The 15,856-nt window shown below is 37.8% G+C and overlaps 1 protein-coding gene across 6 annotated transcripts in view; it reads right to left on the minus strand.

Moving 5' to 3' along the window:
* LOC149775967 (solute carrier family 28 member 3-like) overlaps window positions 1–15,856 on the minus strand; it is an 89,799-nt gene that overhangs the window by 11,762 nt on the left and 62,181 nt on the right. For all 6 annotated transcript variants that reach the window (XM_089940943.1, XM_089940944.1, XM_089940945.1 and 3 more), the window contains 3 exons: window positions 5,879–6,070; window positions 5,245–5,406; window positions 3,427–3,552 (listed from right to left, as the gene is read on the minus strand). In XM_089940943.1, coding sequence (XP_089797069.1) covers window positions 3,427–3,552; window positions 5,245–5,406; window positions 5,879–6,070 — 480 coding nt within the window. The remainder of the gene's footprint in view (window positions 1–3,426; window positions 3,553–5,244; window positions 5,407–5,878; window positions 6,071–15,856) is intronic.

A 15,856-nucleotide genomic window follows, 5' to 3' on the forward strand; every position in this document is an offset into this window, starting at 1 on the left:
GTTCTTCAACAACATGGCGCTTAATCTTAGTTTATAATTCCTATCTCATGGATCACCATGATCAAATCAATGTGTAACCCTTTAAGTGTTACATGCCAATAAGTGATGCTCAGGGATATGTATTGAAACTGACATGTCGGGTTATAATAGGTATATCCTGCCTGTGTTTTATAGATATATCCATTACATTCTTTGAGATCCTCAGTTAGAAAGTAGTGATCAACCCGACACGCCCCAGTCTTGAATCGCATTCAGTCTTTGCGATGGTTGATATCTTTACAAATGACCAAATGTCTCTGCATAGTAGGCAAACGACAGGAGGTCACCTTTATTAGGTAGGTGAAACCTGAGTTCCCAGAGGCGATCCGATTGCCATCGGGGGTAACATGGACCATACTTCAGCCATATCGCTTTATTCCTGGACTCGAACCAGAGAGATATTGACAGCAGTAAATATGCCTATATCAGATGATATATGTGTGTTTTTAGTAGATATAAAGACATATGTGACTAGTGGTGGGAAACATTCTATTGTTCCGAGTGGCGAAGTCACAAGTCACCATACAAAATGTTTCCTACTTGCCAAGTGAAATATTTCATCAATAAAGTATATTTCCTTTAAATTATATAATTTTCAAGGCCCAAATTTGCATTGATAGTTTTTCAACTCTGTGCCAATGCAAAAACGGCTGCATTACTACATTGATAAAAAGAAGTTCCAAAATATAGAATAATTTTAAGACAGCTCCCTTTTAAAAATTTAGCTTGTACATATAACGTTTTAGATGGTGTCAAATAATGACATTTGTTTCAAAGGAAAATGAAGAGATTTTTATTTTCATTAACATATTTCTTGTACGGATGAATAGAGTAATCGTTGTTGGAGTAGGGATTACAAGAAATCTCTCGGAGTGGTCACATCCGACAGATTTCAGGGCATAATATCTTTAAACAAACATTTAATAATTGACAGTTTGCTTGTGTGGATATTATTTCTTTACTTTACTCATCTCTGCATGTAAAACATTATACATTTGGCCTTAGCAACCTTGTAGTCTAGTTTCCTAACTTTCGACAGTCACATAATTTCGGCTTGCAATCAATGCCCGATTTCTCCATCGTTCTCAGGCATGGTAATAATTGTGTCGAGAATTAAAATGGCTACTGAACAATTTTATGACTATATTTAAAGAAGACATTTTTCCTAAAAATGTGTCCTTTTTTCGTAGTGTGTAAAAGGCACACTGTGTGGTGACATAATATCACAATAGTAACAGTTCATGTAAGTGCAGTCACTAATGATTTTCAGGATTCGTGTGGAAAACCAATCTAGAAACGTTATACTTGAAGCCTACTATTGTTCTTCTGAGTTCATTTTTACGAATGAAGCCTACTGTTGTTCTTCGGAGTTCATTTTTATGCATTTATTTTATGTCGCCTCCACATTGATTAAACGTATGCTATAAAGTCTACAGTCTTACCATATTTTAAGATATGTTCATCCTGGGAGAGAGAGAGAGAGAGAGAGAGAGAGAGAGAGAGAGAGAGAGAGAGAGAGAGAGAGCAGTGAGGTGGGGTAGGGAGAGAGACGAGTGAGAGGAGAAGAATAAAAGGAAGAAATATGCCTAAATTTGGAAATACTGATATGAATAAGGTACTGAAAGGTAGATATAATTCCTAAGGAAAGTAATAGACGACTTAGACATATACAGTTCAATTTATCAAAACCGAACCCGACAGAGCTTTATTTCCAACTCGGGCTTAGCAATAGACATGTGACAATAACTGAAGTTCCATCAGTTAATAAATGTACAGAAATATTCTATTGGTCAGAACATAACCGTGTGATCAGATCCAGTTGCGTTTATATCTATATAAATAATACGGATAACTATTTTAAAGTATTTTCTATCAAAACAATCACGTGCAAAGGAACTAATGTAAACACTGAATCAGAAGGTATACACACTGCATGCCTTTAAAACGAAAATAAAACATTGGGTTTATATTTTATTTAGAAAATTTAATAAACCGATTTAACAGACTCAAATAACAAATCTTTGAAGATTTTTTTCTGAAGATAAACAATGCTTTCATTGACTAGATTTGAGACAGCAAAACCCACTGGGAAACTCAAACTGGTCAAGAAGAATTCAAACTTTGGAAACAAAGATTATTGGGGATATGTTGTACAGTACTTTCACTGCGGCTCGTTACAAATGAATTTAGAACTATAGGAAAATGAATCTAGTGATTGGGAGGAGGGGGTTCAAAGACCAATATTATAACAACTGGACTCACAGCCCTACAATGTAAGATGGCGTCCCTGATAGTTACGATGTTGGGTGAGTGTGAGAAAAAATCCCGCTGTTCCCCCATCGGAATTGTCAAGGTCCAAGTCTTGCATTATTTGATTATTGGGCACCCATCACTATAACCGATAACCGATAGTCTTAATTTTCTTTGTAAGTAGCCCCTGTAGGTAGCCTAAACCGTTAGTGAACAATCTTCATATAGTGTGATAGGAAGGATTGACCAATCTTCAAATAGTGTGGTGAATTCATGGCCTTTCGCTATTCACCTATCAGACCTGCCAACTTGTCTATAATTTATAGCTAGCATAATAAACATTCCAAAGTTTCCAGACTAACGTTTTTGACAGTAGCAGAACGTAATTTATAACGTAGGTCAAAACATTTATAGAGCAAGTGAAAACAAAGAAAATATGCATAGGTTAAATCTAGACCTGAAATTTTTCTTTTGTAAGTAGCCCCTGTAGGTAGCCTAAACCGTTAGTGAACAAGAAAATAGATTTAAAGGAACTAAACTGGTTACTGAGGTGTATGGTGAATAACAATTGGCCAAATCACAATGAAATCATGACAGAACATCAAATACAAGAGTCATTCGTATGTCAGACAAAACAACACATCCTTTGCTTTGAATATTGAACTTCTACTCACATCACATATGCTAGTTTAGATAAAATATTAAAACCCTGCTGCGTAATGCTTAAAACCTTAGATCGCCTACCATTGGTAGAATTATTTGCTTTTATTGTGAATTGGCTATTGCGTTACTGATGGAGAATCCCCTGTTTTATAAATTCCTACGTAGCAGACGCCTCAGCAAGAATTCATACGCTTGAATAAAGCCCTAAAACTGATAGAAAATGTCGTTAAAGAACAAAAAACAAAAAACAAAGAATAAATACAATTTTAGCGAAATGCAATTATAAGAGTTTAATGGTTGTTTTTGTTTCTTCTGAATTTACCGTGGTATAAACTGTCTGTTGCCAGTTCATTCAGCTTACAAGACCGTTTGGGAGTTATTTGCTTTGTGATTAGGCAAATGACAGTTTATACTCCTATAATCTCAGACCTCCCCCCGCGGACATTAAATTCTAATTTTTTTGTAGACGCTTACCCCAAAGCCAATGTAAGCCCCCAACACACCGCCAGCGATGCTTGCAAATCCAGCGGTCATGACTGCATGTAATTCGGATTTCGTCATATCCGCTAGAAATGGTCGAATCATCAAAGGGGATTCGATCTATAATAATAATAATAATAATAATGCATGCTAACGAAAGAGTAGGGAAGTAATACACATCAATGCAGAAACAAAGGCTATATAAAGTCATACAATAATGTTATGTTGTAAAATAAACAAAGTCGATAACGAATTATGTCTTCACAGTACTCATTAGAACAAATACCAGCCTAATCCGAAGACCACCCATCTGTCATTGAAAACGGTTCAACTGGCGTTGCACTGTTGCAACACATTGTTCCGAAAATCACGAGTGCAATGACTGATCGCCAACACACTCCTTTGCAAAGTTCCCACAATCCTTCCGCTTAAAAATCATAAATGAGCCCCTGTAACCCAATCTATATTTTCCCGCGAGGCACATGCAGCTAAAATAAAAAGAAATTACATACCAAATCAGCGTGTGATAAATAAATTGGAGCAAATGCAGCTAAAATAGAATAAATTACATTCCAAATCTGCGTGCGTTAAATACATCAGAGTAAATGCAGCAACAAGAAAGGAAATTACATGTAACCGAAAGCTGTATGTGCTAAATACATTATAGCGCGTGCAGCTAATGTGATGCGTAATGCCTAAAGATTTTAAATAAAGAAAACTAGCACAAAAACCATTATGATGGAAAAAATCTAAAATAAAGTAAGCTCTAGAGTCCTCTGATGAGTCCTCCCCTAGTCAAAGGAATCTGGACCTTTTAACTTTAAATGCTTAAAATTAATAGGCTTCTTGTTTATCTTAAGTCAGATGACCATGGAATTTTGAAACAATAATACGCACCCAAACTAAACTTTGCATGCATACAATCTACACCTTCTCTTCCTCACTGTATCCTTGACCTTCAGCCACTGCATACAATCTTATACCTTCTCTTCCTCAATGTATCCTTGACCTTCAGCCACTGGAAACGTGTCCCAAATCAGTAGTTTTCTTTGTACTTTTAAGGATGAATTTTCTTTTTTTCCCCAGCGTATGTTTTAGTGTCAGGAACCTTATCATCAAGAAGAGTATGCTTAATGGACAAATGACTCACCAGAAGACAGGGTTCACCGAACTTTATATAGTGTGATAAGCTTCGCCAATCTTCACATGGTGTGTGATAGAAAGCATGGCCTATCTTAACATAGTGTGATAGCAAGGATTGGCCAATCTTCATATAGTGTGATAGGAAGGATTAACTAATTTTCACATAGTATGTGATAAGATTATTGGCCAATCTTCATAAGGGGTCATAGAAAGGATTGGCCAATCTTCACATAGCGTGTGATATCAAGGATTGGCCAATCTTCACATAGTGTGTCATAGGAAGGATTGGGCAATCTTCACATAGTGTGATAGGAGGGATTGGCCAATCTTCACATCGTGTTTGATATGAAGGATTGGCCAATATTAACCAATCTTCCATATAGTGTGTGACAGGAAGGACTGACCAATCTTCAGATAGTGTGGTGAATTCATGGCCTTTTGTTATTCACCTATCAGACCTGCCAACTTGTCTATAATCTATATCTAGCATATTAAACATTCCAAAGTTTCCAGACTGAGGTTTTTGACAGTAGCAGAACGTAGTTTATAACGTAGGTCAAAACATTTATAGAGCAATTGTAAACAAAGAAAATACGCATAGGTTAAATCTAGACCTAAATTGTTTAAAGAATTTAGGGTTTTTTGTTAATAGTTAACACTTCCACTTACCGTGCCGAGAAAAATATTCCCAGCGGCGCTTATGGATTCAGCCGGTGACGTATCCATGCAAAAACATAGGAATCGGCCAAGATGTCGGATCACAAACTGCATCACGCCAATGAAGTACATGATATTGATGAAGGTGGCGAAGAACACTACAATGGACAACACCTACAAAGAAGATAGACTGTGAAAATGCACCATTATTAAGAAAAATATTGTATTATTTACTTGCAAATCCAGACTTAGATAGTCAGGTTATAGTTAACATTCTTTTGACAAACTAATTTAAGGTTTTTGAAATATAGGACAATGGTTGACACACACACACACACACACACACACACACACACATATATATATATATATATATATATATATATATATGTACGCCTTTTGACATTTGGTAGAAAAAATATAAAAAAATATATAAACATTAAGCTGACATTATTATTATTATTATTATTATTATTATTATTATTATTATTATTAATAGTATTATTTACATTTGTAAAACTATTTTTACGTCCATGTTTAGTCAAACCTAGTGACTAAATCCAAAACTCAACCACTCAAAGATCACCTCGACAACACCACACTCCCAGGTTCCCAGCAGCATAACATGTCATATATAATGCCTTACCTTAAAAGCAAAGAAATGCTGATACCACAAATCTCCGAAAACGAACGTAACACCTGCCATCGTGTATTCCAGCAACTCTGTAACACGGTCTCCAAACCAGTTGAAAATGTCGTATCCCCACTGGGTCCTCAGGATAATAAGGGCAAATATGTATTGGATAGCCAACCCCCAAAATATGGGATGCCAGTTGACCTGTGAAAATGCAGAAAAGGAATAAAGTTATATAATGGAAGAAATGGACAGACACAAAACTAGAAATAAAATAATATCCGTTCCAATAAAAATAATCTAATTGAAAGGTATTTAATCACTTTAGTAGAATTATACCTAGACTAGAGTTAGTACTTATTTAAAATAACAAATTTCTTTCGACTTAGCAAACTTTCCCAACGCCATTTTTTCCTACTCCTCTAACGGCTCTATCGTGGTCTATCCGTACAGCCGAAATAATGTCCTGTAGCTTGTCAGGCTTGAATCAAATATTTCCACTATTCGCAAGTTCAAGGTCAGTCCTATTACTCATACATGCATACATCGAATGTATGCCAGTAGCAGTAATTAGCTGCAGTTCGGAGCACCTGGAGCATTTACGAAACAAGGATTGGTTATAAAATGCAAATGCAGCAACCTTTTTATTTGCTCATTGAAAACTTCAAATGGTCAATCCAGTCGTATAAATCTCTAAGGTGGTTAGAAAAGATCGCGGCTTCTCTTTTACTAATTAATGCATGTTTTTTGTCTTCAGTGATTTAATGCAACATCATATCTCTTAGACATTTTCCTCTCGTGGAAATAGTTTAATCGCTCCGGATGACGTTTTTAAGCGTAGAAGTTAAATTAACAAATATTTGACTTAACGTTACCATCATTCTAAAGCACACATTTATGCAGAAATATGTCAATCGATTCGAGATAAGCAGTCAATGCACTGGTAGTAACGTATGGAAGGAATTTAGTAATCTTTGTTAGTTTTCGAGTAAATTCTATCCAAACAGTGTGCAGGCTACATACAATTTTGAACCCCTCCCCCCAAACCCTTAACACTAATAACAAAAATATATACATATAATAACAGTGCCTGGATGTGCACTGGATCCAGCAAGGGATCACGTATGTTAGGGATTGATTAAGATAAATGCAATAGACTAACAACGAGCAGTGCAAAACTAGTTGAAACCTCAAACATTTTCCGGCTTTTATTCCAGTAGAAATAGTTATGCAAACTTGTGTAACTTCAGCGCTTTTTGTATTTATAGTTTTTTTTGCCTGTTTTGAGTTTGCCTTTGAAAAAGTCTCAACTAGAGTCGAACATACGTACCCCAGTTAGTAACTATTTTGTAACTGTTCGTTGTCCGTTTATTGTATGCATGAGCGCGCGCGCGCCCACACACACACACACACACACATATATATATATATATATATATATATATATATATATATATATATATATATATATATATATATATATATATATATATAGTTTCTTTTTTGTTTTAATTTTTTATTCATTTTATATTTCCAGAAAATGCTAATTGTGACTCAGGTCCGGTTTAGGACTTTATAATCTTGCTTATCTAGAAATTCGCGCTGTAAAATCTTGAAACAGAATCAGTCTGATTGTCACATTCAGTATTTTGGCGAGAATATTTTAATAATTTATAATATTCACTGAAATTACAAAGTGTTCCATAACACTCTTCGAAAAGGACATTAATTTAGAATTAAAGTGAATTCAAAGATGATATTTTGCACTATGTTAATGTGATTAATGAAAAAACAGTTGGGACATCATGACACTTCAGGCCATTTGTACATTAGTACATTCGAGACTACATGCACATCACTACCTTCAGCGTTGGATCTTATTTGGAATACCACTAGAATTTAATTAAAACTTTATTCATTAGCACTGGTAATAAAACGTTTGTTACTACTTGCGATTTAATAGTGGTATATATAAATGGGGGTTAGGGATCCCTTCTTCCCCTACGTGAAAGTGTGAGCGATGCCCAAATTGATATATGCTACTAACGTGTAGGGGTTTCTTGCTCAGTCTTTTTTGGCTTGTGAGAGGGTGTGGAAAGGATGTGTTTGTTGTATATCGAAGATGTCTGAAGATAGTGCTCCCGCTGGCCCTTGAGGTGTGACCGGTCACAATAATAGCGACCTGTGTGTGTTATTACGATAGTGGAGTTGGATGAGTCATCGTCCGAGAAGTTAAAGCGTGTGAAGGAGGATGTAGAGTATGCGAATAAGGATTTGAGTTTGTGAGAAAGCTGGGGATGAATACGAGGATGAGGAGTTGTTGAGGTGTACTCACGGGCATCAGAGTCCTGTTCAGAAATATAAGCATCAGTATCACATAAAAATAAGTTAAAACGTTTTAATCTGTCAGTGTCGGAGCAATATCAATTTTAACAGTTACTGAATATAGTGACGCGATATCCACTTCCAGGTCAGATGAAATTTATTAAATTTGATTATGTTTTTAAGTGTAAATATTTGAGGTGATGGGTGTCCCCGAACGTTTAGCGAAATGTAAGTTAGTATCTGGTTAAACCATACCAGAAAGCGTATGGTAAAATTATTTCAGAACCTTTAAAGCTGCCGTTAGAATCCACGAGTTGAATTGTTCAGGATAGCCAAATCATTTGACGAGCGCTTTTTTCCTTTGGTGGAGATACCTTTTTTTGACCCAGAAGACGTCATGAATGTTTTTTGTGTTGTTGTAATTCCTGTTAGTAAAATAAGCATTGAATGTGCTCTCCCGAAGCATCTTTGAGCGTGTCGATGACTGGGATATTTTTTTGAATGGTATCGACGACAAAAGACTTTTTCGATCCAGTTTAGGGGTGCATTTCTTTTAGACGGTAGTTTTTATATACTGATTCTCATGTAGTCACCTATTTTCAATTTAGATCTAAAAATTAGGCGTCTGTTTTTTTTTTTGTCCACTGAAGATGCGTCCGTCGCAGTCATTTTAATGCTGCAGTGCCAAGTGACTTTATTTGTCAACGATTTCTGCAAACATTCTAAGTATAGGTTGGTGTTATCGCTTATGTACCTCTTCCACATGCGCTTTTTAAAGTTCTGTTAAACCACTCAATGAAGTCCGCTTTGAGTTGATTCTGTGCGTAGTAAAAGTCAATAATTGTTAAGCCAGTCTGAGTCGGCTGTGCTTTAAAATTCACTACCATGTTCTGCACATAATTAGTTGCTTCTGCTTGAACCTAAAATGCTATCAAACTCCTCAACGATATAATTTTCCATTTCGTTCTTCAGAGGAACTTCCCATGCATATTTACTAAACACATCGATGACCGTAATGATATATTTGAAGCTCATCATTAGAAAATACATGTTTGAATTTGTTTAGTGCTCGGTGCTAATTTGCTTTTTCGAGGTCAAAGTTAGACAGGACAATGTGGTTTCCTCTTTTTATTTCTTTCTTTATCGTCTGGAAACTACTATGCCTCGTGTTGTTATAGGAAGTTGGAGTCCTTTTTCGATGCCGAGGAGTCCTGGAAGTAACCATCTAGCGATTTCTGCTAACAGGGGAGCGATTAATCCTCTTTTTTTAAAAGCTGTGACCCCGACAAATTAAGAACAATTACTTTTCGAGAATCGGCAGGTTTAGCTACTGATGTGACTTGACTATGGGTCAGCGTAAGCCTATTAAGCCCTGTCAACGCTGACAATTTAAGTTCGATCGATATGGTCTTTTGTGTTTTGCCGTCACAGCAATACGTTTCTTTTGCTGTGGTGATAGCGTTAAATCTACTGGCACCTACGACACTATTTTACCGTATTTTAAAACAGATGCTGTTATTTGTTTTGCTTTTTTTTGTTTTTAATAGTTAATTTCGATAACCTGTCAAAGATGTCACGATGGCGAGAAACAACATTGCATATCACCGTTTTATGTGTGGCTCAAATAATGGTCCCTGTTGCCGCATCAAGTACTAATGGTGTAAGAACCGATGCTAATAATATTGGCGCCATTGTTTTTACGAACGGAAACATAGCCCTGGCAAAAGAACGACCAGCTGTGGTTCCAGAACTACATTGTCGCTTTACGGAATGACGATTGTTTTTGCTTTTATGTTTATAGCATCGTCTTTTCAGTGATGCTTATTTTTCCATTGTCGATACAATTATATTCATTTATTCACTGAGCACGTCCGGCGTCATGAATCTGTCGGATGCCACCAGAGCGTAGCACACTTAATCTACTTTAGCAGGATTTGCAATAGTCCACTGTATTTCGATTGCGGCTTGTGAATCTTTGATGCGTTAGCAAACTTTAGAAATAACGAAATGGAAAATGGGATACAAATTTGCCGAATCTGCCAGCGATACCTGAGTGTTCGTATCCACGTCCTGGAATTTTGGGATGGTTTCCATGAGAATGAGGTGCGCGCGGAAGTAATTTCTGGATATTGCTGGGCATTGTCCCTGAGTTGAATCCGTAATAAATCCATATTGTCAAAAACATTTTAGTTTCCCTCCTGGATTATGCCGCTAACTGAAACATCAGGAACACGTGTCTGTGAAGCTTATTGCCTGGATTGGTAGATAACTAACATGAAATCGCTGCATGCAAGTTTTGTTTTCTTCAAAGTAAAGGCTTTTGGTGATTCTGGGCAGCTTCGTTTCTAGCTCGTGTTAACAGTAGAGGGTGCGATTTTGGGCATCCACACGGAAAGCCACGTCATGGTGAATTGTACATCCGCTGCAGCTGCCGATCTGAGCATGTAGGAGAATCTTTTTCCAGGACGAGCGTGTGCTTTACTCCTCTGAACACCCTGTAGATATTACGACACACTCCAAAACTGCTGCTCAGTGGAAGCATTATGCAGATCTCATGACCGGAATCCGTGAAAGCACGTCGAAAAGCGAATCCAATATAGTATGTTACGTACGATCAAAAGCAAAATGGGTTCTGAAACGCTCTTCGGTAAGTTCAGTTGGATTAGCAACAGCAGCCACTGTAAGCATATCAGCATTGGCAGCGAATTCAGAACTCAAAGTAGCTTCAGTGGTTGTGTCTCTAAACCACATGTTGGTGGCGCAAGTTTGCATGTAGTCATCGCTGAACATGATCAGATTCAGGATCGTGCTAGCTTGTGCTAAGCAGCCATTGACGTCTTCCACGGTCTGATTGTTCTGCTACTATTGTGCCGACTTAAATAACGACATACCGTTGTTTTGGAGCTTGTCTCTAGATCTTTCTGCCTAATCTCCTCCGCCCGCTGAAAGTTGTATTTTTTCCGCGTAATTCCAGAAAGGCTTTATGGGGAATCAAATACACATCTTCGTCACACGTCTTGATATTTCAGTGCGTGCTTGCAATGCGGTTGGTGATGTTCGTGTCCTTGTTTTCGATGTATTCGGACTTCGTCGAGGAATGGTAGATGTGAGTGTCATCATTCAGATAAGATAATCTCTAGTAAATCTCGAGTACATGCTTTTTGTATACTAACGTAGTGACATAAAAATAACACCCTGATGAAACCACAAAGTTACAGTCGAGTGTGGCCGAAATAACACAATCGTTTTAATCCATAACCATATATGATAAAACCAATATATAGCTTTTGCACACCGGCTACGTTTTTCTCAAGATCATGTAAAAATTTTTCTGATCTTACACTTAGGACTGTCCCAGATTTTTAAGAGCATATTTTGGCCTGCGAAGAAATATCCGGTAACTGCGTTGCTGACAACGGGGCAATTGGTGACAGTCCATTGTGGCATTATATTACTATCTAGTTTTGACCACTGCCGTTCAAGCCGCAGCTGATGATCTGGTAGTTTCAGCTTCTGCTGCTTTGAAGGTAATCGGAGCTGTTTTAGAAACGGAACCGGAAAGTGCTTCTCGAAAGAAAGATAATAACATGGATAAAAATCCACTTACTATTTTACGTCGTTGTACACGTGATCGTCTCGCGTTTTATATTTATAACAGCTACTATTTTATTGGTGAAGATTTTCTGCCGCTAAAGATATTCTGTGTCTTACATACAGATAATAGGTGGTTCTTTCGTTGTTGTTACTGACAGCGTTTCCGGACTGATTGGTGAGCCCATGGTGATTTCCCAGGTTTCGTACGTGTTATATGAAGCGAAAATACATGAATAGATTAGGAAGAATCTGCATCAGCGATCCCGGAGGAAATTTATTCTCCGTGGAATAAATCACGCTGGAGGCCGAACCGAAAAACGATAACGATCCCTGAGCAATTGAGCTGTTGATGTGTAAGCTGTTCAAGTTAGTGATATTGACGGGTAAGTCTCCTTCGAGCACTCCATTTCCGTTTAAAATAGCATCTGCTTTAAATGCAATGACGGATCAAATGGAATTAGAGATATCAAATTTTGGTTCTCAGCATAGAATAATTAGGCTCGATTTGGATTTTCATGGCTACGTTCCCGTTGGCCGTGATCAATCTGGAAATTTTAGCCCAATATCAATGATGTTATATAAGCCAGGGAAATCGTGATATGTTTTACTGACCGGATGTCGTTCCATACGAACATTGATTACTGTTCATGGTACGTTAAAATAGCTATTCCATATTTTGGCGGATATCAGCGCGATCTTGCATGACAACTGCATGTCTGAATTAGAATTGATAAAATTAAAAAATTAAAGAACGATCTCCATTGTAATGATGATCAAAGAGAAAAACGTACATATCTTATATGGAAGAACATCGGCCACGGAAACCACAACAGCCCACACAAAAACCACAACAGACACCACAACAACAGTCCTATTCGATTCAGGATCGGTCATTTCCACGATGAGGTATAATCCCACAATGGAATTCCATCGTGGAAATGACCGATCCTGAATCGAATAGCAATGTGGAATCGTCGAGAGGCTTGTTCTTAGATTAGTGCCTGGACAGAAAGTGACGACCCCAGATAGATGTTTAGAAACAGAGTATTTAAGTTACCCGATGAACTTTGTTTTCAACCAATGAGATCTTCGTATAGAATATGTTACAGTTCCGACGCGAGAAGATGATTGCTCAGGAGATGATTAAGGATATCCAACTTTCGTTATCGATTTCCATGACAACATTTCCAGCTTGCTTGGAGATTATCAGTAATTTTATCGCGAGGTGATCTCGGAATGATTTGTGTAGTACAGGGTACCGACGCCGCGGATGATATTGTTGATGTCAGCACCAATGCCACTTCCAGTCATCATTCCATCCGTTTCATTATCAGCCATAATTGAATTCCACTTATTATACCTGCTTGTGGCTGCTGTTAGGACTGTTGCTGTGGTGTCTGTTGTGGTTTTTGTGTGGGCTGTTGTGGTTTCCGTGGCCGATGTTCTTCCATATAAGATATGTACGTTTTTCTCTTTGATCATCATTACAATGGAGATCGTTCTTTAATTTTTTAATTTTATCAATTATTTCACTCATCTGAATTACTTTCTCTTCATCTTCGTACGAGAGATTTTAATAACTCTTCCTTAACTATTGTTTACTTTAGTTAATACGCTGCGTACTGTTAAAATGTCGAAATAAACCTCCTCTAAAGTTACTCTCTTATTTAATTTATTTTTCACGGCTGGAAGATTTTTATCATTAAAGTTGACTTACCATTCTAATGATGACTCTGGTTCTGAATAATTAATAAGTTGCTTTAGAGCTTCATCAAGCCCATCTGCTTCATACGTGCTATGTTCAACAAATTGTTCTTCCCCTTTATACAGCATTTCTATTCTATCCCTGATTTCTTCTTCATCTTCGCGCATCTTTGTTATGTTTGATGCTATAAGTTTCTCATCTTTCTTCATCTCCTCTGTCCTATATTTATTTTTCTTCTCCTCTTTCTCTACATCTTTAATGTCTTCACTCTCAAGCTCTGATTTTCTCTCTAGTTATAGATTTATGTTTTTCTGTCACCTTTTGTGCAACTTCTTCCTGTTGTGATTGCTGTGCCGATCTGAGCGTGTCCAAGAGCTGGTCTTGTTTTTCATTGAACGTGGTAATCGCTTCATCCATGTTAACGAGGACCGGTTTAAACAATTCCTGTGCGGCATCTCTCTGAAAGGCTTGTTGGCCTATCTTATCCTCGATGGCTTGCTGATGTAAAGCCACCAGCTGCTCGATAGTTTGATTATGTCCTCACGCTGACGCCGGCTAGTGATCGTTTCAATCAACATGGTGCTATACGGATATAAATATATAACAAATTGTTATGTTAGTCACACAGATGGTCTGGTTACAGACTGGGATAGTCGATTATAGGTATGAAAAGTTCGTCAGAACCCCTTCTGTACCGCTCAGGCACAGTTTCTGCATCGCGATGAAACATCATAAAATCGTGTTTAGAGCCCGACGTCTCAGTCTTTGAATCGTTTCGTGGTGATACCTCTACAATGGTCTCTCGCGATCGTGTCAATAATAATATTATTGAAACCGGAAAAAGTACAAAACATCCAGTATTACCCCGTACATATTTGGGAACGTCGTAATACAGCTCCTCAAAAAGTTGTATCTCTTCTGGATCTGCAATGGTAAATATTGAATCATAACTGTCAGAATTTGTTTTCAGGGAGTCACGGAACTCGCACAAAGTCCTGTATTTATCCTGACGAGAATTTAATGTATAAATGATCACACGGTCGTAGATCAGCATCTTGTTCAAATGGATATTCATGGGCAGATTTTTTTTAACCATTTGAAACGTTTATAGAGACAGGAAGAAACTGTTTTGCCAGCCAGGATGAGCTTGATCAAATGCCAATCGCAGGGTAATCTCAACATGAACGCATCTCCAGTGTCGACAATATAAGGTACCCTACCGCCGGACGCCAACGACGCACGGTGGTCGCATGTAAATGGATTGGCAAAGACTAAATCGTCTCCGACAGTAGGAGAAATGATAGGACCTATTTATGTAGGAGGAAAAATTCTTTATAACCATACCAGCTCCAACAGGACAGACTCTTGTATCTTCTCGTCAGCAGATCTTGAAGTGGCACTGGATAACAAATATGATAAAACTGGTGGTGTGATTTATGGAAATTTATTTATGACTGGCCAAGTTATTAGCGATCTTTTCATGTCATCACTCCATCTGGAACAGCATCGAAGAATTATTGACGAGTTGGAGTGAATTACCCGGCTGAACCCGAGAACGACTATGATCAATCACTTTGGCACCATGGATCGTTCTATATGGATCGAGAAAGATGCAGGCGGAAATTATACACTAATCGTTGAAGGTATCAGAATTAACAATTATGGTTATGGTAAAATTTTGACCAGCAATAGTACAAAGGTTAGCTTGTACAAAACGACATCGGCGGGAAAACAAAATTTAGACGGACTTACCACTACACGGATAACACCCAGGCGCTATCGTACTCACAGTTGGACTCGTTTGGTGGCACACACTTATCTACCACTGGAGGAACACTCACAGGAAATTTCGCTGTGGCGTCTAAAGCTAAAATCTTAGTTACGGATTATCCACCAACGGCAAACAACGAGATAACCACGAAAATATACGTGACAAAAGCAGTTCTGGGTACATTGCAGCACTCACAGGAAATAGTGGAAACCGGTGTGGAGTGTCTGTACCAGGCTTATTATCTTTTTGCAAATCACCTGGTGTCGTCCGATACTAGAAACGATTAGGCCTCCGCTGAAATTACATCCAATTTCTGGCTTCAGGTGCAGTTGCCTGCTGAAGTAGCCATCTGGAACGTTCAAGTGCGTGGGTGCAGCTCTGGAACACAGCATATTCTTACGTGGAGATTAGATGGAATAAAACTATATAGCACTGCTAATGCTCTTTATAATGGTACCTCTCTTATTGGTTCCACAACGCTTGAACTTTACATGTCCTCCACACGCACTTACACAACGTATTCCACATGTACATTTACTGCGTTCATGGCAGAACCTTCTAATCATGGGTTTAAGTTATATCCAAATTTGTACAC

The sequence above is a fragment of the Sinohyriopsis cumingii genome, chromosome 18 (assembly GCF_028554795.1).
Source record: "Sinohyriopsis cumingii isolate HCF-2022 chromosome 18, ASM2855479v2, whole genome shotgun sequence".
Taxonomy (NCBI): domain Eukaryota; kingdom Metazoa; phylum Mollusca; class Bivalvia; order Unionida; family Unionidae; genus Sinohyriopsis; species Sinohyriopsis cumingii.